We start from the raw sequence: 22,809 nt of genomic DNA on the forward strand, positions 1-22,809 counted from the left end.
TAAATGAAGGATTGTTTCTTCTTTCAGTTCTGCAATTTGGTCCCTTTTTTACATTATTTCCCAGGAAGTCACAGAAAATTATTTAAAAATGTTGCTGCCCTAAAGAAGTTTATTATGGAGCAAATAAAAGAACATCAAGAATCTCTGGACACCTCTAACCCTCGGGATTTCATTGACTATTTCCTGATTAGAATGGAAAAGGTTTGACCCTCGTTGGCTACTTTATCTTTTTGGATGAAATGTCTTATAGATTAGATTAGATCTTTTTTTTTTGAGAAATCAGTATATTAAAACAAATGCTCCTTCCTAAAGATGGCAATCATTGCATATGATGCATATTGCTTGTATAAACCATATGCAGAGCACTCAGGGATGGATAGGAATCCATAATGGCTCACCATTGAAACCCTTTAGGAAATCTTCACAGATGAGGTAGGCTTTTAGGGAACTCTTGCTTTGATTAACAGAAAGGACACCAAATCCATCCTGGTTGCTGCAAAGCCATATATTTGTCATTCTTTATGGCTGCATAATATCCCATTGTGTATAGGTACCACATTTTTTTTATCCAGTTCAGCTTCAATGGCCAACATGGTTGGTTCATATTTTTGCTATTGTGAATAAAACTCATAAGAGGACCTTGAACAGTTATAATGCTATAAGAAAGCGATTGGCAGTAATGGGAAACTGTTGGTGGGGGTGAGGGTGGGATTGGCAGTTGAAGGAAACTACTAGGGCAAAGAGGGGCATACTTCATTAACAGGGGTACCTGCATGATCAATGTTTGTATACCAAGCCTGAATTGTATCCCACATCTTTACATTAAAAATAAAAAAATAAAAATAAAAACAGAAAGGACAAATTAAATCCAAGAAATAAATGTCAAGTATAGTTATAAAGTGTGTGGAATTTTCAAAAAAGTCATCTTGATTATAATTAAGGAACAGTGGTGGGTTTAATGACTGATGAAATTGGAAATAGTGATGTTGTTTAGGGTGAGAAGTTTTGGAGGCCTGATGAGAAAAATTGACAGTAGAGTCTAGACTTGACAGTGCCTAGCAGTGATGACTTAATAAAATTATGTGTGAAGAAATTACACAGGAACTGATTGATTCCAGTGGTTGAGAAAGTGAAAAAAATCAAAGTGGCCTGCAAGTACATAGCTCGGCTTATAATTTAACAACTTGAAGGAATCCTAACACTTCACCTAACTTTACCTTTAGCTATAGCATGTTCCAATATCTGATTTAATTATCTGTGTACTAATTAAATATTGAACGTTTTCCTGTTACCTGAAAAGCCTTTTATCTCTCAAAAAACTTTAACATGTCATTTCTAGGAAAAACACAATAAGCAGTCTGAGTTTACCATGGACAACTTCGTCATTACCGCATGGGATATCTTTAGTGCAGGAACAGAGACAACAAGCACCACCCTGAGATATGTACTTTTGCTCCTGCTGAAGCACCCTGAGATCACAGGTATGATCACAGATGATGGGTGGAGAAATTCCAGGTAAAAATTGGCACACAACAGTGATAACCACCCTATGATTTATCTGCTTAGAAAAGGTAGAAGAACATTTGTCTTCATTAGTCTATCTACCTATCATGGTTGCATTCAACTCAAATTAGGTTATTGTTTAATAGAATTAAGTGTTTAAACAGCAACAGGGGGTTTGAAGGGCAGAGGTCTTTATTTTCCCTGCTATGGTGCAATATCTTCAATTTGGGTAGAGATAGGTGCTGTAGCAGAGTAACTTTAAGCTTTGGGAAGAACTAGCCTCTTACATTCTCTCCAAGGATCTCACTTGATATGCCTTCTATGTCCAGATAAACTATTTTAGTCAAAAGATAGTTCTACCCAAATACATTCTGTATGACTAAACTTCATGAAGCTTATATCCATAACATCAGCACCAAATTTTTCCTGGCTATTAAGACCCTTTTGCTCTCCCATTATAAAGAGAAGATGCTTCAAAATGGTGCAAGTCATAATCATAGACACAAAATGCCTTTGATAAGACACGTTGTGAGGAGTAGTGCTTCTCTGTTCCTTTCGCATGACAGAGACTACCTCAGCTAAATAACATACCAAACTCTTATAAGAACTACCTTGATTATGACTAGAAATGGTCTAAAGCATTTTAATCTCAGCTTTTAAATCTTCTGCACATGAAAACCCTTCTGAGTGTCGTATTTCTCAATCACTTTCATTTTCTATTTGTAGTTTATCTTAATTCCCATGCATTATATATTTCCCTTTTCTTCTTTCTACATTCTCCCTTCACTTTGCCATTCTCCTGAGCATTTCAATTTTATAAGTAGATCCAGATCACTTTATACCACCACTCTCTTCTACATGAAACTCAAGCATCTCAACATGAGAAGGTGAAATTTAAAACATGTCTAAAATAACTTTTTCTTCTTGATTACTATCAAATCACAGAATTTCATATCATCCATTACAAAGGCATATTCCTTAATACTATAAGAAAGAGATTGGCAGTAGTGGGAAACTGTCAGGGGATGGGGATGGGATGGCAGTTGAGGGAAACTGCTAGGGGAGGAAGGGGCTTATCTCATCAACAAGGGTACCTGCATAATCAATGTTCGTATACCTGATCCTGAGTTGTACCCCACATCTTTAGAATAAATAATAATAATAATATTTTTTTTTTAAAAAGACATAATCTTCAGGTAGTTGATAAATACCACTTGACCAAAGTAGCATGACATATTAGTACACTGAAACATGGGTTATAGATTTTATTTTTGCTTTTTATTTTTTTGAGTCTTCTTTTCTGTTTATTCTATTTTTTCTATTTTTATTTTTTATTTTAAAGTTGTGGGGTACAATTCAGGGTTAGGTATACAAACCTTGATCATGCAGGTACCTTTGTTGATGAGGTGTGCCCTTCCCTTCCCTAGCAATTTCCCTCAACTGCCAATCCCACCCCCTCTCCTCTGGCAGTTTCCCACTATTATCAATCTCTTTCTTATAGTATTATAATAATTGTTTAAGATCCGCTAATGAATGAGAACATATAGTACTCTGTTTTTTGTTTCTGTGATAGATCACTAAGTATAATCAACTCTAAATCCATCTAAGTTGCTGTGAAGTCCATGTGTTTGTCCTTCTTTATGGCTGCATAATATTCCATTGTGTATATGGGTTATAGATTTTAATAGCGAATGACTTCAAATTCTGATTCTATTAATAGGTTGCTGTTTGACCTCAGACTCAGGACGACTTCTCCATATCTCTGGTCCTTTATCTGTTTAAAGAGGATTATATGGGAACAGCCATCTATTGCTGGGTGTCCTAAGAAAATATAACTAATTCTTTTTAAGTAACCAAGGTAATAGCAAACATAAAGGCATATTTTGGAATTCAGAAGTAATATAATGAATATAGCAGCAAGCCAGTCAGATATGACATTATTAATAAAAATTGACTCTCTTCTTGTTCCACTTTGCAGAATCAATGAAATGTCTTATTCTATTTTTCTATTAAGATTTTACTGCACTGGGTAGTTCTCACCCTCTTGAAACTTACATATTTGAAATAAAAACTGCATACACACAGTGATTAAACTACTGGGACATAAAAGAGTCTTCAAGATCCCACATTCAGGTCTGCCAAGACAATGTACCCAAAATAGAGAATCAGAGTTGAGAAACTAATTTTGCAGTTCAACTGCGTTTTATATGTGCATATACTTAAGCCTCTAATAAACTTATGCCAGAAACAAATCTCCATTTTTATTATTTCCTTTAGGAGGTAGTGACACATAATTTCCCATCTCCTCACTGTCAACCAGAACAGGGAAATGATTAAGGGATCAAAGAAAAAGTACCACAAGTATTTCACATTTCATATAAATTCTGATTCCTGCCCTGACAGCTAAAGTCCAGGAAGAAATTGACCAAGTGATTGGCAGATGCCGGAGCCCCTGCATGCAAGATAGAAGTCACATGCCCTACACGGACGCTGTCATACATGAGATCCAGAGATACATTGACCTCACCCCCATCATTCTACCCCATGCAGTAACCCAGGACTTTACGTTTAGAGAATATTTTATCCCAAAGGTGAGAGAAACTTTATCTATACTTCTTCAATGTCTTAGCCCATCAATCATCACGGTGGTAGAAGATTGCCTAAACTTCTACAGTCTTGAGGCACTCATAACTCAGGTGTCTCAACCTCTGATTGCATGTTTCTTTCCTTATAATCTCTAACACAATTTTTTAAATACTATAGTGCTTAGACTCTCACAGAAATTTCAGTGCATTGGTAGATATACACTTTGCTTCATTAGCCTAATCAGATGTACACATCCCTGCTTTCCAGTGTATGATTTATTACTCTTCCCATTGACCTGTATCCTCTATCCCCACCTACCTACCCTACTGTCTGTTTCCCTTGCTTGTAAAAAGGCCATTACAGAAGTTTCTTTCCTTCCTGCCTTCCTTTGGGCTACTGATCCCTCCTTAAGAAGAAAAGGCAGCCCAGGAAACCGATGTCATCATCATCAACCCCAAAGGTGTTTGTATAATTTTCACCAGTACCACATGTGTTCTCAATTGTACCCAACGATCCTACTTTATCAAGTAATTCAACTTGCTTCACCAGGCTTCACAATAACTTTCAACCTCCAATTCTTCTCAGACTTCCAACTCTCCATTACCTTATTTTTTTTTTTTAATCTTTTTTTAAAGGTGTGGGGAACAATTCAGGGTTAGGTACACAAATGTTCACTATGCAGGTACCCTTGTTGATAAGGTGTGTCCCCCCTCCCCTGGCAGATTCCTACTGCTGCCAGCCCCGTCACCACCCACCTCCCTGCCCCCCAGCAGTTCCCCACTACTGCCAAACCTTTCCTTATAGAATTACAATAATTGTTCAAGGTCCGCTTACGAGTGAGAACATGTGATACTCAGTTCTTTGTTTCTGTGATACATCACTCAGTATTATAGACTAAGTTCACCCGGGTTGCTGTGAAGTTCATGATTTTGTCCTTCTTTATGGCTGCATAATATTCCATCGTGTATATGTACCACATTTTTTTTAATCCAATCCTCTTTTGATGGAAGCTGCACAGTTGCTTCCATGTTCTTGCTACTGTAAACAATGCTGCGATAAACATATGTGTGCAGGTATCCTTTTCATAGAGTGATTTCAGTTTTTCTGGGTATATTCCCAGTAGGGAGATTGTGGGATCATATGGAAGGTTGATTTTTAGATCTTTTAGGAATCGCCCCACTTTTTTCCACAGAGGTTGTACTAGTTTACACTCCCACCAACAGAGTAGAAGTGTTCCCTTTCTGCCGAATCCTCTCCAGCATCTGTTGTTTTTTGAGTTGTTGGTGATGGCCATCCTGACTGGAGTTAGGTGGTATCCTGACTGGAGTTAGGTGCAAATTAAAATTTGCATATCTAGTGAGGCTGAGCATTTTTTTCATGTATCTGTTGGCTGCTCATATGTCTTCTTTTGAGAAGTGTCTATTCATATCTTCTGCCCACTTTGCAATGGGGCTGTTTGTTTTTTTCTTTTTGGCATGTTCGAGTTCTTTGTAGATCCTAGATGTTAAGACTTTGTCAGATATACATTTGCAAATATTTTTTCCCAGTCTGGGGGCTGTCTCCCTGCTCTCTTGATGGTTTCTTTGGTTTTGCAGAAGCTTGTCAGTTTGATGAGGTCCCACTTGTCTAGCTCATCTCTTAAGGCATGGGCACTTTGGGTTTTGATCAGGAATTGGTTGCCAGTTCCAAATTCCATAAGAGTGTCTCCTGCATTTTCTAAGGTTCTTATAGTTTGAGGTTTTACGTTTAGGTCTTTGATCCATTTAGAGTTGATTTTTGTGTATGGAGATAGGTAGGGGTCTTGTTTTAATCTTCTGCATGTGGTCAGCCAGTTTTCCCAGCATCATTTACCGAATAGGTTCTCCTCTCCCCAGTGATTGGTGGTGGAGGCTTTTTCAAAGATGATTTGGTTGAGAAATGGAGGTTTGTGCTTCTGGAATCTCTATCCTGTTCCCTTGGTCTTTATGCCTATTCTTGTACCAATACCAGGCTGTTTTGATTATTGTAGCTTTATAATAAAGTTTAAAATCTGGGAGTGTGATACCTTCCACTTCAGTTTTTTGCTGAGGATTGTTTTAACTACTCATGGTCATTTATGTTTCCATATGAATTACTGTGCTGTTGTTTCCAGGTCTAAGAATGCTGCTGGTAACATAAAGGGTATTGCGTTAAATCTGTAGGTTACCTTGTGTTCCTTATTTTTATTAGACAAGCTATCCTTCTGCTTCACCAAAAAATTCTGAGTTCCTGGAAGGAAAATATCTCAAACCCCCTCATTAGATTTACACACTTAACTACACCGACACCCTTTGAATTCTCATGCATAATTGTTGTTGTGATAGAAAGGTTCTCCTTTTATCTAATGTAAGGATTCCTCTGTAGGAAGAATTCCTATCATTTCACTTTTTTCTGGAATCCTTCTTAAATAGTCATTTCATTTTGCTTCTTAATTTGTCCTCTCCCTCCCTTCCAGTTTCTTTTCATCAGCACTTGAAACATCTTCAATTAACTCTCAATTTTATAATTTTTTATTGACACCCAATCATTATACATATTTACTGAGTACAACATGATGTTTTGATACATGCATAAACTGTGTAACGATCAAACCAGGATAATTAGCATATTTAGCACCATAAGTATTTATCATTTTTTTGTGACAAAAGTATACAAAAAACTTTACTTCTAGTTATTTTAAAATATAAAATGCATTCTTGTTAATACTAGATAATAGACTAAGCAATAAAGTTCCAAAACGTGTTGTTGTTTTTAACCTAACTGGAATTTTCTACCCTTTGGTCAATTTTTCACCATCTCCTCCCTCCCCTACCTTTCCCATCCTTTGGAAACCACCATTCTTCTCTCTACATCTATAGGGACACTTTTTAGATTTCACAGATGAGTGAGATAACACTTTATTTGTCTTTCTGTGCCTGGATTATTTCACTTAACATAATGTCCTCCAGTTTCATTCATGTCTGTATATTTTATTTATTTTATGAATTAATAGCATTGCATTGTATGTGTGTGTGTGTATATATATATATTTTTTTTTTTCATTCCTGTTAGCTGACATTTAGTTTGATTTCATCTATTGGCTATTCCAAATAGTGTGACAATAAACAACAGAGTGTGGCTATCTTTTTGACTTACTGATATCATTTTCTTTGACTATATACCTAGTAGTAGGACTGCTAGATCATATGGCAGTTCTATTTTTATTGTTTTGAAGAACTTTCACACTATTTCCGTAATACCTAGTATAATTTGAAAACTCACCAACAGTGTGTAAAGGGTGGATTTCTCCAGATCCTGTCTGATATTTGTTATCTTTTAATTTTTTCATAGTAGCCACTCTACAATCAGAAGGGTCATTGTGGTTGTAGTTCACATTTTCCCGATGACTGGTGATGCTGAACATTTTTTCACAAATAATTTGCATATTTGTGGGCTTTTTTGAAATGTCTATTTATGTTTTTTGCTAATTTTAATTGAGTTTTTGTCATTGTTGAGATGTGTGAATTCCTTATATATTTTGGTTATAAATCCTTTATCAGATGTATCACTTGCAAATATATTCTCTTGTTCTGTAGGTTGTATTTTTGCTTTGTTGATTCCTTCCTTTGGTGTGCAGTAGTTTCTTAGTTCATTGCAATCCATTTCTGTTTTTGTTTTGTTATCCATGTCTTTTCAGTTTTTATTTTTTAAATGCTTGCATAGACCAAAGCCATTGCCAAGGTTTTCACCTGTTTTCTTAAAGTATTTCCATAGTTTCAGGAGTCACATAAAACATTTTTTCTCCATTTTGAGTTATATTTTGTATGTGGTGAGAGATCAGGGTATAATGTCATTCTTCTGCATATGAATATTTAGTTTTCTCAGCACCGTTGATTGAAGAGACTGTCCTTTCCCCATTATGTGTACAATTTTGTAGAAAATCAGTTGATTATAGATTTATTTCTGGGTTTTCTAGTCTATTTTATCAGTCACTGTGTCTGTTTTTTGCCAGTGCCATACTGTTTTGGTTACTATAGCTTTTGCAGTATGTATTGAAACTGGGTAGTGTGATGCCACCAGCTTTGTTAATTTTGCTGAAAATCATGTTTTCTAATTGGGGACTTCTGCGGTGCCACACAAATTTTAAGATTGTTTTATCTAATTCTGCTAAGTGTGCCATTGGTATTTTGATAGGAATGCAGTGAATAGGTCCATTGCTTTGGGTAGTATGGAGATTTTAGCAATATTAATTATTCCAATCCATGAACATGAAAACACTTTTAATTATTTGTATCGTCTCTATTTTTTTTTTTATGTTTTAAAATATTTGTTATGGAGAGCTTCACCTCCTTGGTTAAATTTATCTCAAGGTATTTTATATTTTTTTGTCCTTATTGTAAATGGAACTGTTTATTGATTTTTTTAGATAATTTGCTATTTGTGAACAGAAACGCTACACTTTTTGTTTGTTCATTTTGTTTTCTTCAATTTTACTAAATTAATTTATGAGTTCTAACAGTTTTTTAGTAAAGACTTTGCTTTTCTCTATATAAAAGACTGTATTGCCTGCAGATAGGTACAATTTTGACTTCCTCTTTTTCAGTTTGGATGCCCTTTGTTTCTTTCTCTTATCTGGTTGCTCTGGCTAGGACTTCTCATTCTATATTAAATAAAAGTGGTGTAAGTGGGAATTCTTGTCTTGTTCCACATCATAGAGAAAAAGATTTCATCATTCTCCTATTCAGTATGATGTTAGCTGGGGTTTGTTCTATATTACCTTTATTGTGTTTGGGTATGTCTCCTTCTAATTTGTCAAGAGTTGTTATTATAAAGCATTTTGAAATTTATCAAATGCTTCTTTGTATGTCTATTGAGATGATCATGTGATTTTTGTCCTTCAAGAAACAAAGAACTGAATACCACAAGTTCTCATCTATAAGTGGGTCTTGAACGTTTGTCACTCTATATCTTTTAGCTGGATAACTCAATTCATGTATACTCAAGATAATTTTTCATGATTCAGAGTCTTGATTCTGCCATTTTTATTTGTTTTCTAGGGTTTTTTGTAGTCCTTTTAATCCTATCGTTGTCATTTGGGTTCTTTTAATCCTGTCTTTCTCTTTCCATATCTTTCCTTGTGGATTGGTGATTTTCTCTAGTAGTGTGCTTTGATTCCCCGCTTTTTATTTTGGTGTGTCTCCTAGATTGTAGCTTTGTGGTTACTAAGAGGATTTTTAAAAAACTTGCAGCTACAACAAGTGATTCTAGGCTGATGGTAATTTCACTTTGGTTTTATTTTATTTTATTTTTAAAATATGGAGTACAATTCAGGGTTAGGTATATAAATGTTCATTACACATGAATGCTTATTGATGAGATGTGCCACCCAACCCCCCGCAGATTCCCACTACTGCCAGTCACTCTCCTGCCCACCTCTGGCAGTTTCCCACTACTGCCAATCCTTTTCTTACAGAATCACAATAATTGTTCAAAGTCTACTTATAAGTGAGAACATGTGGTACTCAGTTATTTGTTTCGGTGATAGGTCACTCAGTATTATACATTCTAAGTCCATCCAGGTTACTGTGAAGTTCATAATTTTGTCCTTCTTTATGGCTGCATAATATTCCACTGTGTATATGTACCACATTTTTTTATCCAGTCCTTTTTTGATGAGCAGCATGGTTGGTTCCATGTTCTGCTATTGTGAACAATGCTGCAATGAACATATGTGTGCAAGTATCTTTTTCATAGAGTGATTCGAGTTCCTCCAGGTATATTCCCAGTAGAGGGATTGCCATGTCATATGGAACGTTGATTTTTAGATATTTTAGGAGTTGCCAAACTGTTTTCCACAGAGGTTGTATTAGTTTACACTCCCACCAACAATGAAGAAGTGTTGCCTTTTCACCGCAACCTCTCCAGCATCTGTTGTTTTCTGAGTTACTGATGATGGCCATTCTGACTGGAGTTAGGTGGTATTTCAGTGTGGTTTCAATTTGCATTTCTTTGATAACTAGTGAGGCTGAGTATTTTTAATGTCTGTTTGCTATTGGTAAGACTTCTTTTGAGAAGTGTGTATTCATATCTTTTGCCTACTTCGTAATGGGGTTGTTTGTTTTCTTCTTTTCATATGCCTACCTTTTATATAACCAAGCAGATTCAACTCGTGACATATATGTTCTCACAATAAATAATAGTAGTCCTCAAGTGAGAAGACTTGAAAGCACGTTTTGTCCTACAGAACTTGTCCTAAATCCACCAGGTAATCAGGGAGTCATCTGTGTTTGCTAATTTAATTTATTCAAAGGACAAATAAACACACTTTGGTTTTAAAGATAGAAAAAGAAACAAAAAATAAAAAGCTCTACACTGGAAACCTTTCCCTCCTCATCTGGAATTTTTGATGTTCCTCCTACTTTATACTTTTATATTGTATATCTCTTTTCAAATTACTGTGGTTTTTTAAATTATTTTGATTTCAGTCTTAATACTAAATACATAATTGTTTCATGCATTCATAGTATTGCATGGTCTGCATTTATCTCAGAACTGCTTTAACCATTTACTTGTACCAACTGCTTCAACCTTCAGATACTTTCTTATTTTACACTAGCATCTTCTTTCAGTTGGAAGAGCTTTCTTTAGCATGCCTTGCGAGATAGGTCTGACTATTATCTTTCATTTGTCAAGAAACGTCTTAATTTTATTTTTCAGTTTTGAAAGATAGCTTTTTGTGGTACGCTATTTTTGATGGGATCTTTTTTCCTTTAGTTGTATATATATATCATCCACTGCCTCCTGTCCTAGAAAGTTTCTGCTGAGAATTTTGCGGCTAGGCAAATTGAAACTACCATATGTGTTAGTTGCTTCATTTATCAGCCTGCTTTTACAATTCTTCATGTTTGACCTTAGAGAGCTTCATTACAATATTACCTTGGAGTAAACTTATTTAGGAGTGAATCTTGTTGGTTACCTTTGACCTTCCTGTACCTGAATATTGGTACCTTTCTCTAAGTTTGAGAAGTTTTTTGTTCTTATCTCCAAATAAACTTTCTTCTCCTTTGGCCTTCTAAATCCCTCTTGAACCCCAATAACCTGAATATTTGCACTTTGATTGTTATTCCATCTTTTCTGTAAACTTTTTTAATTCTTTGTTATGTTTCTTAACTCCCCTATTTTCAAATATCCTGTTTCAAGGTCACTATTTCTTCTGCTTGATCAGTTCTGCTGGTAAGGTATTTTTCATTTAGTTCATTGGATTTTTCAGATATTCCAAGATATTTCTTTCATTCTAAGAATGTATTTTATTCTATGTGTTAAGGTCTGTGATAATCTGTAATACAGAACTGTACTTTGTATTTCCTGAATTTTAAAAGGTTTTCTTAAAACAGTTATTTTGAATTATCTGATTGAGGGATTAAATAGCTCCTTTCCTTTAAGTTTGAACTTTGGTGTATTACTTGGTTTAGTGAGGTTATATGCTCTTGATGCTTGTAAGCATGCAATGATACTTGTGCACTGAAGGATTAGATATTTATTCTAGTCTTTGAAATCTGTATGTGCATGTGTGTGTGCAAGTTTGCATGTGTATGTGCACGCATGTGTGTGTGTGGGTATGTGTGTTTATTTGTCCAAAGATTCTAAGCAGGCTAACTATTGTGTTTACTGAGCCTGTGATTGCAGCTATTGTTTCAGTAACACAAGGTACTATATGCCTAGGTTTGTCTTAAGTTTGTACTTGGTGGGTTGTCATTTTCTCAGCACCAGAGAGAACCCTGATTCCTGCCTGGAGCTGGGGTGCTTCCAGATGTTTCTTCCATGGCCACCAGTCATGAAACATGCATGTTGGGGGCTCTGCCAGGCATTAGGCTTCTTAAGACCTCCTGGAATGTATTCAAGGCAATTTCTTGTGTTTATTCTCTTCTCCTTTCCCCAAGTAGGTAGTGCACTTTACTGCTAGGAGTTGAATATCCCATCGCCACCAGAACTTCCATAATGCTAGAATACCCCTAAAGTCCTAGCTTCCAAGAACATTGCTATGGCCTGCCTGTAACTGAAGTTCACTAGGGCTTCATGTTTGCAGCAGAAATCTGGTAGAAATTCAGACCAGAACACAAGATTATCCCTCCAGGGCCATGGGTCTCTACTTTCATTACTTGTTTTGTTCTGTCCAGTGTTGAATTTTACTATGATGGGAATAGTACCAAGTCAAGGCAAAAGCCCTGTACTCTTTCACTGTTTTTCTTCAGTGAATGGAATCACTATCTGAGCTATGATTCTCAGAGTTTGGGGATGTATCCAGAAGGTAGCCTTTTGATTATCATGACTGATATTAAACTAGGTCACATTTGAAACCCATGGCTGCTGGGACCAGTGCTGCCCAGGACCATGCCACAGACCCTCCTGCCACAGATGTTAACCTGTGGTCTGAGGCTACTGCAACAACTGGTGGTGGTGCAGGCAAGATCATGACCCACTGGAGCATGGATTTCTACCACATCTGTGGCAAGTCCCAATGCTCTAATAGAAGGCTGTGGCCTGTGATCAAGGGTCATGGGTTTCTGATCAGTACTAGGTACTGTAGTCATGGGCCTGGCACTGGTCTTCTCCTTAAAGTCCTACACACACTTTCCTCTTTTTCCCAAGCAGGGTTTGTCTCTCTCTGTGCATTGTAGAATGGGTTTGGGGGAGGAGAGAGGTGGGCAATGTGTCCATCCCAGCCACATCATCTACAATGTGTCATCTTATTTTTATTCTAAAGCTGGGTACTATAATACCATATATGATTTCCTTAGCTTTTGCAAAGATCCTTTCATGCCTGCATAATTCTTCAAATTGATGTTTCTTCTTCCCAGATGATCAATGAAGGTTCCTATTCAGCCATCTTGCTTTGCCCCTTTTTTATTCTCTTACGTCTTAGAAAATACCTATCCTTAACTCTGACCTACATATGCTAAAACTTATTCATATACTCACATTCAAACTCTTGGAAAAATTTTGTTAAAGCCATGTAAACATTTTCTAATCAAACTATTATTCATGAACCTCTTAAGAATATTTGCTAAATCAGTGAAACTGTTTTCATCAAGGCCAGAGAGGACGCCTATATTTTTAAATCCAATGAGTGTGTTCCAGCCTTAATTAGACTTGGTCACATGGTAGCACTTTATACTCTTAGAAATGTCTTCTGTTAGGATACACTTACTTGTCACATCATTGAAGGGATAATTTCCTAGGTTTCCTCCTATCTCTCTGGTTCTTTATTCTCTATATTCCTTATCCTGCCGAATTTTGGCTTTTATGTGTTGAATTCTTAGTTTACTAGAGATCAAATATTAGAGCTCTGTTTGAAGATGTCCGTATTACCTTATTGGCTTGCAATTTTTTTGACAATGTTCTTTCTAGGTTATTGTTAGATATATGCTGGGGTTATCAAAATCTTAGGTATTTTCTTTTTTGTATTATCTGAAGGAGTTGAACTCTTTTCTTTCTCTTTAATTCCATTGTTCAGTGGAAAATGAAGAAACAGTCACTTCTGACATTTGCTCTACCTTTGTCCTTCCTTGAGTCAGGGCTCTGGGCTTGTTTAATTATGAAGTAGGAATGGAGGTGAGGCACAGTGCTATCTCTTTACGCTTTTAAGCACTTACTAGGGGACAGGAGAGGAGCTGCAAGGATTTAGAACCTATTGACAGGTCATAATGTTTGGTATCTGGTGTATGGGCCAGCTGAGACTCATTCTCCACCTCTACACAATATGAGCTTACAGTGAATATGCTTGCACAGCCTCTGAGTCCAAAACAAGGTATAAGAGGGAATAGAGAGAGAAAAAGAGAGAGAAAAGGAAAGTAGGAAGAAAGAGACAAAAAGAAGAAAGAAAAGGACACAAACAGAGAAAAAGGAAATATTACAGAGAGAGAAATAAAGAAGAAAGAAAAGTGACAACCAAGTGGCGGTGGGCGGCGAGGGATCCGCCGCAAGCCGGGTGCCGAGTTCAGTGCTGCGGCTGGGCACAGTCCCCGCCAGCGCCCTGTCCTGAGCCGATTGTCTGCAATGATGAAGTAACTCAGGATGAGCAAGTTAAAAGTGATATCAGAGAAAAGATAAAAAATGTGGAGTGAAGGCTAGAATTAATGGGGCTCTGAATATAACCCTGAATTTGGTCAAACAGAATTTGCAGAATCATCTCTTGGTTCTACCTTGTCTTCAGCTTTTACGAGTATATTCTGCCAACTCTGTGAATTCAACATCTTTATGGAAAATGGACTTGTGGAACTTATGTTTAAAATCATTGGATCATTTAGTAAGAAGAATCCCGGTCTTACGAATTGTGTTGACAGGGTTGCTTTAGACACTGGCTGCATTGCTAAAGTCAAAAACAAATGCCAGGAGAGCTGTAGACAGAGGATATGTCCAAGTGCTTTTAACAATGTATGTAGATTGGCACTGCCATAATTGGCGTAGAAACATGCTCTTTTGGAAAGGAATTTTACAGAGTTTTAAAAGTGTTACAAACATTAAATTGGGAAGAAAAGCATTTATTGATGCCAATGGGATGAAAATTCTGTATAACACTTTGCAAGAATGTTTGACAGTCAGGACTCTTGATCCTCTTGTCAATACTTCTAGTCTGATCATGAGGAAGTGTTTCCTGAAAAACTGTCCGCCACTTCCAAAGATTAAAAGTTCTTTCCATTTCCAGTTGCCTGTCATTCCTGTCACTGGCCCTGTGGCTCAGCTGTACAGCTTACTCCCTGAAGTGAATGACATAGTAGATGAAAGTGATGACAATGATAATATTGATCTAGAAGCCAAAAATGAAACTGAGAATGAAAATGACCTAGATCAAAATTTTAAGAATGGTGATATTGAAACAGGTATTAACAAACTAAAACCCCAGCAGGAACCAGAACGGACAATAGAAGAACTAAAAATGTATAAATACCTTTTCCCTGAGCTTGTTGATGATTTTCAGGACTATGATTTAATCTCCAAAGCACCAAAGATTTTAATATTTGAGGGAAAATTACACGGTCCCATTGTTGTTCCTACAGCAGGAGAGGAAGTATCTGGGAGTTCCGTCAGTTTAAGAAAAGGAGTTGTAATGAAGGAAAATGTATCTCCTAAAGGAGATGAAGGTGATAAGAAACCTGCCTGTGTGGATCTCGCACAATAAGATATTAAAGTTAATGATAGAACATGATAAGAGCAGCTAGGTGATAAAAGCAAAAATATTTCATCAGGCCATGGCCTAAACAATGATATTGTGAAGGACTTGGACTGAATTACTTCTCAAACAGCTCCAGGTTTTACTGCAGAAATGAAGAAGGATTACAGTCTTCCCCTTACTGTCCTTACATATGGCTACTTGTGAAAATACTCTGTTTGAGGGAAGAGCAGTTCAGCTAGGGAAACTTTGCTGCACTGCAGTTGAAACCAAAGATGATGAAGATACTGAGTCTAGTTCATCGGTGGAACAAGCATCAGTTGAGGTGCCTGATGGACCGACACTCCATGACCCAGACCTCTATATTGAGATTGTGAAAAATACAAAGTCCCCGAGTATTCAGAGGTGGTTTATCCTGATTACTTTGGTCATATTCCACCTCCATTCAAAGAGGCTATTTTAAAAAGGCCTTACAGTGTACAAAGGTGAGTTGCATCTTTCTTCCTCCTTATAAATAAGACTATTGTCAAGATATGAAGCATACTTGAAAAATTTGCTTTGGGGATTAGGAAGAAAGTTACTCTGAATTAAAGTTACAGTGCTTTTTAATTTTGCTTTAGAAATTTTGCAGTGTTTTGAGATTGTCCTTATAGGTTTGCTCTATTTCTTGAACTCATTACTTATTCAAATAAGGCCAGACTAATAAACCTGACTATTGAAAAAAAAGGAAAAAAAACTGAACTGGATTAAAAAAAAATGTGGTACATATACATGATGTAATATTGCACAATCATAAAGAAGGAAAAATTATGCATTTTGCAGCAACTTGAATGAATTTAGAGTCTATAATTCTCAGTGATAGATCAAAGAACTGAGTGCAACATGTTCTCACTCATAAGCAGACACGGAATATTTATCATAATACTATAAGAAAGGGATTTGCAGCAGACAGAAACTGCCAGTGAAGGGAAGTTGCACATAATATCAATAAGAGTACCTGATCTGAAACCATGTGAAGTGAGGATGAAAGGGAGGCCCAAACTTTACCTGTATGATGACCATTTGTATACCTAATCCTGAATTGTACCCATATCTATAAAATAAGAAAAAGAGATAGAAAAGATAGATAGATAGATAACAGACAAAGGCGATAGATAGGAGTTGAACTCAAAATGAAGATTCTTAGTTTAGTTCTTTTTAGCTTTATGTGAATTATTTGGAGTTGGCCCACACATGTCTAATCCAAGTGCTAGCTAGAGATTTGAAACACTTCAGATAGAGAACTTAGGGCTATCCTTCTCTGGGCTCTCTCTTTTCTAGGATTTATTCCCTTTCTTTTCAGCTTCTGTGTAGGTGTTGTAACTGAATATTGTCACTGGTTCTTCAACTCAGCAAGACTGATGGTATATAGCCCAGTTTAGGTCACCTAATATTTGCTGCCTGAGACCTGCCCTCAAAATAAATCCATGAAAATGGAAACTCATCCTCTAGGCTTCTCTTTTTTTTCAGAAGTCTTCTATGCTCCATTACCTTCATGTTTTGTCAGCACTCCAGTATATGTGTATGAGAGTTCTTCCAATGAAAACTTCTCAGCAATTACACTATTGCTATATCTCTACATTCACTAATCTTTACTTTTATAGTCTCCAATGCTATTAATCCCACCCAGTAGCCTTGTGTTTCTTTTATTTACAATTCTAGGACTTAAACTTTTATAGTTTTCATTTATCTGTTGATATTTCCCATAATTTTATCTTTTATTTTTTCTTTCTAGTACTTCAGATGTATTCATAATCTCTGTTTTATAGAAATATTTCTCACATACTTCTCTAAAATTGTTCCTTTAAACATTTGTACATATTCATAATTTCTACTTTGATGTCTGATAATGCTAGCATCGAAGATACCAAAGGCATTTTTCTATTGATTAATTTGTAACATATTATGGGTCACAATTTTTTCTTTTTAGTATACTTTTATTGCATACTGAAAAATTTCAGTCATATATTCTGGAAAGTCTGGATGATGTTGTCTTTCATTAAAGGGTGTTTGCTTTTATTTTATCAAGAAGTTAAATTACTGATAGTTTTTTGTAAATCTGTTAGGCTTAGTATAATTATTTGTCATTGTAAATTAAATCAAACTTAAAATTTTGTCTTTGGGCATGATTCTTAGGGTGGTTTCTTAAGCCAAACATTTTAAGATTTTGGGTATCACCACAGAATATATAAGATGCCAAGGATGTTCAACCAATTCTGACTGGGTTAGAACTTGAGCTCCTCTAATTACCACTCAACATCTGATATTTATATTCAGTTTTCAACTGAACCCTATTCTAATAAGCTTTACAGAATTCTGTCCTGTACATATTCCATATTCCCTACAACCAACAGCTATGGACTTACAAGAAAATAGTCTTGTACACTTTTGAGATCCTCATTATAGAATTCTCCTGTACTGTATGCTACCTTACCAATTTTAAGTTCCAAATTTTGACCTCTGTTTCCCTTGCTTGAAAAGAGCACCATGTTGCTTGGCTCTTACTGTCAGGCATTGCGAAAGAAAATTGTTCTCATGCAGAAATCCACAGTGATTGTAGCCCTAATTCCTTTTTAAAAGCATTATATGTCTGAATTTCCTCTTTTTCGGTGATGAAAAAGAAGTTATTTTATACATATATTTTTTTCCGTATTTATAGCTTAATTGTGAGGGCAGCTCCAAAGTAGTTACTCCACAATTTACTTGTCACAGGCAGTATGCTTTAGGCAGTTTTGCTGATTTTCTGCAAAGTAGCTGCTGGTGTCAGACTGTACATTGGTAGGGATGGCCTTACATCAGCAAATCATGCTCTGGACTCAGCTGTATATGATTTAAGACCTACTAAGTCATTGACTCATTCTGTGACATACAACAAATATCCTTTTTATAGTGACCCAATCTACTTACTTATGAAACAAAAGGATTAGGCCTAAAATTTCATTCATTTTCAAGCTCCATGCCTTCCTTTATAATCTAACTTATGTGTTTCTTTTTCTGTCAGGGCACGGAAATCTTAATACATATATCTTCTGCCCTACATGATGAGAAAGAGTTTCCCAACCCATGGCAGTTTGACCCTGGCCACTTTCTGGATGAAAGTGGCAACTTCAAGAGGAGTGACTACTTCATGGTTTTTTCAGCAGGCAAGCAAGCTTTCTTTTTCTCTGTACATCAGGGGTCAAATGACATGAAGAAGGGATTTGCATGGAGGTTCCTCTGAACTAGACACTTTGCCATTTTTAGGAGACCAGAGTAACCACTTCCAACATCCAAGTTGTTTCTCGTGGAATGGGAAGCTATATTCATTGATTCCGTATCCTCATCCACCGCTAGGTTCTCAAGATCTCCTCCTAGAAGTTCAACACAAGGAAGGTTTTTCTCATTTGCCGTGAGCAACCAGTTCACTCAAGTAAATTTCTCTGAGGACCTTGTAGGTAGCAATCTCATACTCAACTCCAGGGATACAAATGTGAATAAGAAATAGATATTCCCTTTAAGAGAAAGAAAGACAAAGTCAGAGGCAATGAGACTCCAGTGTAACAAATGCCATTTTTAAAGCTTCTGTAGAAACCCAGAGAGAGGAGTTACTGACTCTATTTTAATTTTAATTTTAATTTTTATTTTTTGAGGAAGTAGGAGCAGAGCAGTGAAAATTTTCTTTCAAGAAACAACAATTGAGTATCTTTTCTCCACTTATAAGATTCCTGGAAAGAAACAAGTGGTGCTCAGAAAAAGGTTAAGTAAAGAGTTTAATAAAGGAATTTTCTCCAAAGGAGTGAGTAGAACGAGGGAAGTAATGAAGTGTGATAAAATACACATCAGAAGGAAGACTTTAACATCCAAGATTTTTAAAAAGGAAAGAAAGGAGGATGTTGCTGGAACCTGGAAAATCCTTTAGCCAGTAGAGAAAGGATGCCTCGACAAGAAAAGACTCTATATAGGCTGGAATACAGCCTCTGCTAAAACTGAGTCCTGGCAGGGTGGGTTGAAGGAATGAATACTCTGACTTTTTAACATCTCAGCCCCTTGATGTATTCAGAACTCAGAAGGGCGCTAACTCCTGGGTTAATGATGTCCATAAAAGTTCTTTTACTGGAAAATAAAACACCTAAAAGACAAAAAATATATAGAATGGATCAGGAAAGAGGAAGAAATGGAGCATATTCAGCACACTTCAAAAAAGAAAGAAGAGGAAGATTCGAGGACAGAACAACTTTCCCACAGAAGAAACTGAAACAGACATAGAAGTAAGAGATTTGCTACTGATTACGTGTCTAAGAAAATAAGCATCAAAGCATCCTCAGTATTGTGGTCCCAAGATTATGTGCAATGCCCAGAAGTGACCTCAAAGAAGCCACTGTTGCACTACCCCTTATCCTTCTTCCTGTATCTTGGAGTTCACTTTTGCATGATGAGATGGCTCAAGAATGCCATTCTTTTTCTGTGTCTCACAGGCCTGCTTTGTGTCTCCTGACACTGTAGGTATTATTGAGGGTATTGAAAAACTAAGAACTTACCAGAAGATCTTATAGTCTGGTCTGTGAGATAGATGAATAGTTTCAATTCCATGCAATTTATATTAGAGGCATTAATAAGTGTTGTGGAAAATGGATAATGGATAAGAGAACTACATTTTGTACCCTGAACAGGTAACAGAAGATTACGGAAAAAAAGTAGATCAATCTAGCCTGATAGAAAAAGAAACACATAAGCTATATCAATCTAGAAGTGTATGGGTGCTAGAAGCAGACAGAGCAGAGAGGTAGCCATTTCAAATAGAAAAAAAATGCCTAGAATCTGAGATAAAACATGAAGTTGTCTGTCTTTCTTGGGAAGTGGTGAATACTTAGTAGTGGCCGAGCTTTGGGAAACCAGATGGAAGGGGTGGGAATACAGAATCTCTAAGAATTGCTTATGGCCAGTATGTGACATTTCTGTGCATATCTGACAATGATAGCTCTTAAAATTTTCTTAAACATGTTTGTGACAAGTTTATGATTATACTTTAGAATCCAGATGAGTACAAATAAATGTCTTATTGAGTACTGAGTCAGAGGAAGTCAGAAAAGAAAATACTGCAGTGTCTTATGCCTCTGTGTGTGTGTGTGTGTGTGTGTGTGTGTGTGTCTGTGAGTGTGTGTGTGTGTGTGTGTGTGTAAAGATGTCACTGACAAACCTCAGCATAGCAGTCCCTATGCACACATACGGATAAGATTTTTTCATACAGCACAAACACATGTGTGCTGAGGGAATGAAGGAAACCAGGTTTAGGTGTAAATAGAAGAAAACACAGATGAATCTTTTATATGTTTCTTTGTTCCATATTGACTTTAGCCTCTCTGTGTGCTAACTCAGAAATGTGAATTAAATGAATCATCGATGTTTCTGTCTTTTTAGGTAAAAGAACGTGTGCTGGAGAGAGCCTGGCCCACATGGAACTGTTTTTACTCCTGACCACCATTTTACAGCATTTTACCTTGAAACCTCTGGTTGACCCAAAAGACATAGACACCACCCCAGTTACCAAGTCATTAAGCAGTCTACCACCCTTCTATGAGCTTTGTTTTGTCCCAGTCTAAGGAAAGGTCAAGCTGCCAGTCTGCAGAGCAAACCCCTCCAGCCTCATGAGTATATACCAGATGCTTTCTGGTCTTTATGTCAGTCATCTTCCACCCCTTCCTTAGTTTTTTACTTTTTATGAATTTACTGAAATTTGTTCGTGCTCATTTTTTTTCATCCTTCAATATCCAATCCAAATTCTCTTACGTGAAAGAAAGTTCAGTGTTTCATCTCATACAAAATACTTTTTAGCTCAGTTCTGAGATTTTTAGTTCCATATTTTCTGCACAGTATTTCAAAATAAAGTTCACCGTGAATGTCATATTTTACTTCACTATAAATTAGAAATCACAAATTATGTTATGAGATTTTCAAGATAATTAAACGAACTGTAAAATTTGCTTCTCTCTCACTCTAATCTAAGTATCCAGTAGAATAAGATCTTTACAGTTTGACCTCTATACTTTCTGTCTTCAATGGTTATTAAAATATAAGTATGGGCATGTGTACATGTGCAATGTGTATATATATGTATGTATATGTGTGTAGATACAGGGAACAAACCAAAGAAAATTGCTTCAGCCAGAAGGAGTAACAAGAGACATAATTTGAATTAGCCAATCTCCAAAGAGTGTCTCTTTGCAACCCCAAATAGCCAAAACAATCCTTAGCAAAAGAAACAAAGCAGGAAGTATCTCACTTCCAAACTTCAAACTTTACTATAAGGCTATAGTAATCAAAACAGCCTGGTTAGTATAACAACAGACATATAGACAAATGGAACAGGAAAGAGATTCCAGAAGCAAAGTCTCAATTTCTCAACCAACTCATCTTTGACAAAACCTCCAACAATAACCACTGGGGAGAGGGGAATGTATTCAGTAAACGGTGCTGGGAAAACTGGCTAATCATATGCAGAAGATTGAAACAGGACCCCTACCATCACCATACACAAAAATTAACTCTAAATGGATCAAAGACCTCAATTCTAAGAATCTTAGAAAATGCAGGAGACACCCTTATGGAAATTGGAACTGGCAACCGATTCCTGATTAAAACCCTAAGTGCCCATACCATAAGAAATAAGATAGACAAGTGGGACCTCATCAAACTGACGGGTTCCTACAAACCAAAAGAAACCATCAAGAGAGCAGGGAGACAGCCCACAGAATGGGAAAAAAATATTTACCAACTGTATATCTGACAAAGGTCTAACATCTAGGATCTATAAAGAACTCAAAAGTGCCAAAAAGAAAAAAAGCAAACAGCCCCGTTAAAAAGTGAACAAAAGACATGAATAGACACTTCTCAAAAGAAGATATATGGGCAGTCAACAGACACATGAAAAAGTACTCAGTCTTACTAATCATCAGAGAAATGCAAATCAAAACCACATTGAGATACCACCTAATGCCAGTAAGAAGGGCCATCATTAATAAAAGAAACAACAACAGATGCTGGTGAGTATGCGGAGAAAAAGGAACGCTTCTACACTGCTGGTGGGAATGCAAAATAGTGCAGCCTCTTTGGAGGACAGTGTGGCTACATCTGAAAGAACTTGAAATTGACCTTCCATATAACCAGCAATTCCCCTATTGGGAATATAACCAAAAGAACGCAAATCATTCCACAAAAAAGATACTTGCACATGCGTGTTTGTTGCAGCTCTATTCACAATAGCAAAAACATGGAACCAACCATGGTGCCCATCAAAACGGAACTGGATAAAAAAATGTGGTGCATATTCACGATGGAATATTACGCAGTCATAAAGAAGAACAAAATTATGAACTTCGCAGCCACTTGGATGGATTTAGAGTCTGTTATACTCAATGATCTATCACAGAAATAAAGAACAGAGTACCATATGTTCTCACTCATCAGCAGACCTTGAACAATTATCCTAATACTATAAGAAGGGGATTAACAGTAGTGGGAAACTATCAGGGGAGAGA

General features: G+C 36.5%; 1 protein-coding gene across 1 annotated transcript in view; it reads left to right on the plus strand.

Moving 5' to 3' along the window:
* LOC103254835 (cytochrome P450 2C3-like) overlaps positions 1 to 20,874 on the plus strand; it is a 34,267-nt gene extending 13,393 nt beyond the window's left edge. Inside the window, exons 5-9 of the mRNA XM_008052832.1 lie at positions 28 to 201; positions 1,340 to 1,481; positions 3,907 to 4,094; positions 18,297 to 18,438; positions 20,693 to 20,874. Coding sequence (XP_008051023.1) covers positions 28 to 201; positions 1,340 to 1,481; positions 3,907 to 4,094; positions 18,297 to 18,438; positions 20,693 to 20,874 — 828 coding nt within the window. The remainder of the gene's footprint in view (positions 1 to 27; positions 202 to 1,339; positions 1,482 to 3,906; positions 4,095 to 18,296; positions 18,439 to 20,692) is intronic.
* Positions 20,875 to 22,809: the final 1,935 nt, after the last annotated feature.

This window comes from Carlito syrichta, unplaced genomic scaffold (genome assembly GCF_000164805.1).
Source record: "Carlito syrichta isolate Samal-C Ts95f unplaced genomic scaffold, Tarsius_syrichta-2.0.1 Scaffold287538, whole genome shotgun sequence".
In the NCBI taxonomy this organism is placed as follows: Eukaryota; Metazoa; Chordata; class Mammalia; order Primates; family Tarsiidae; genus Carlito; species Carlito syrichta.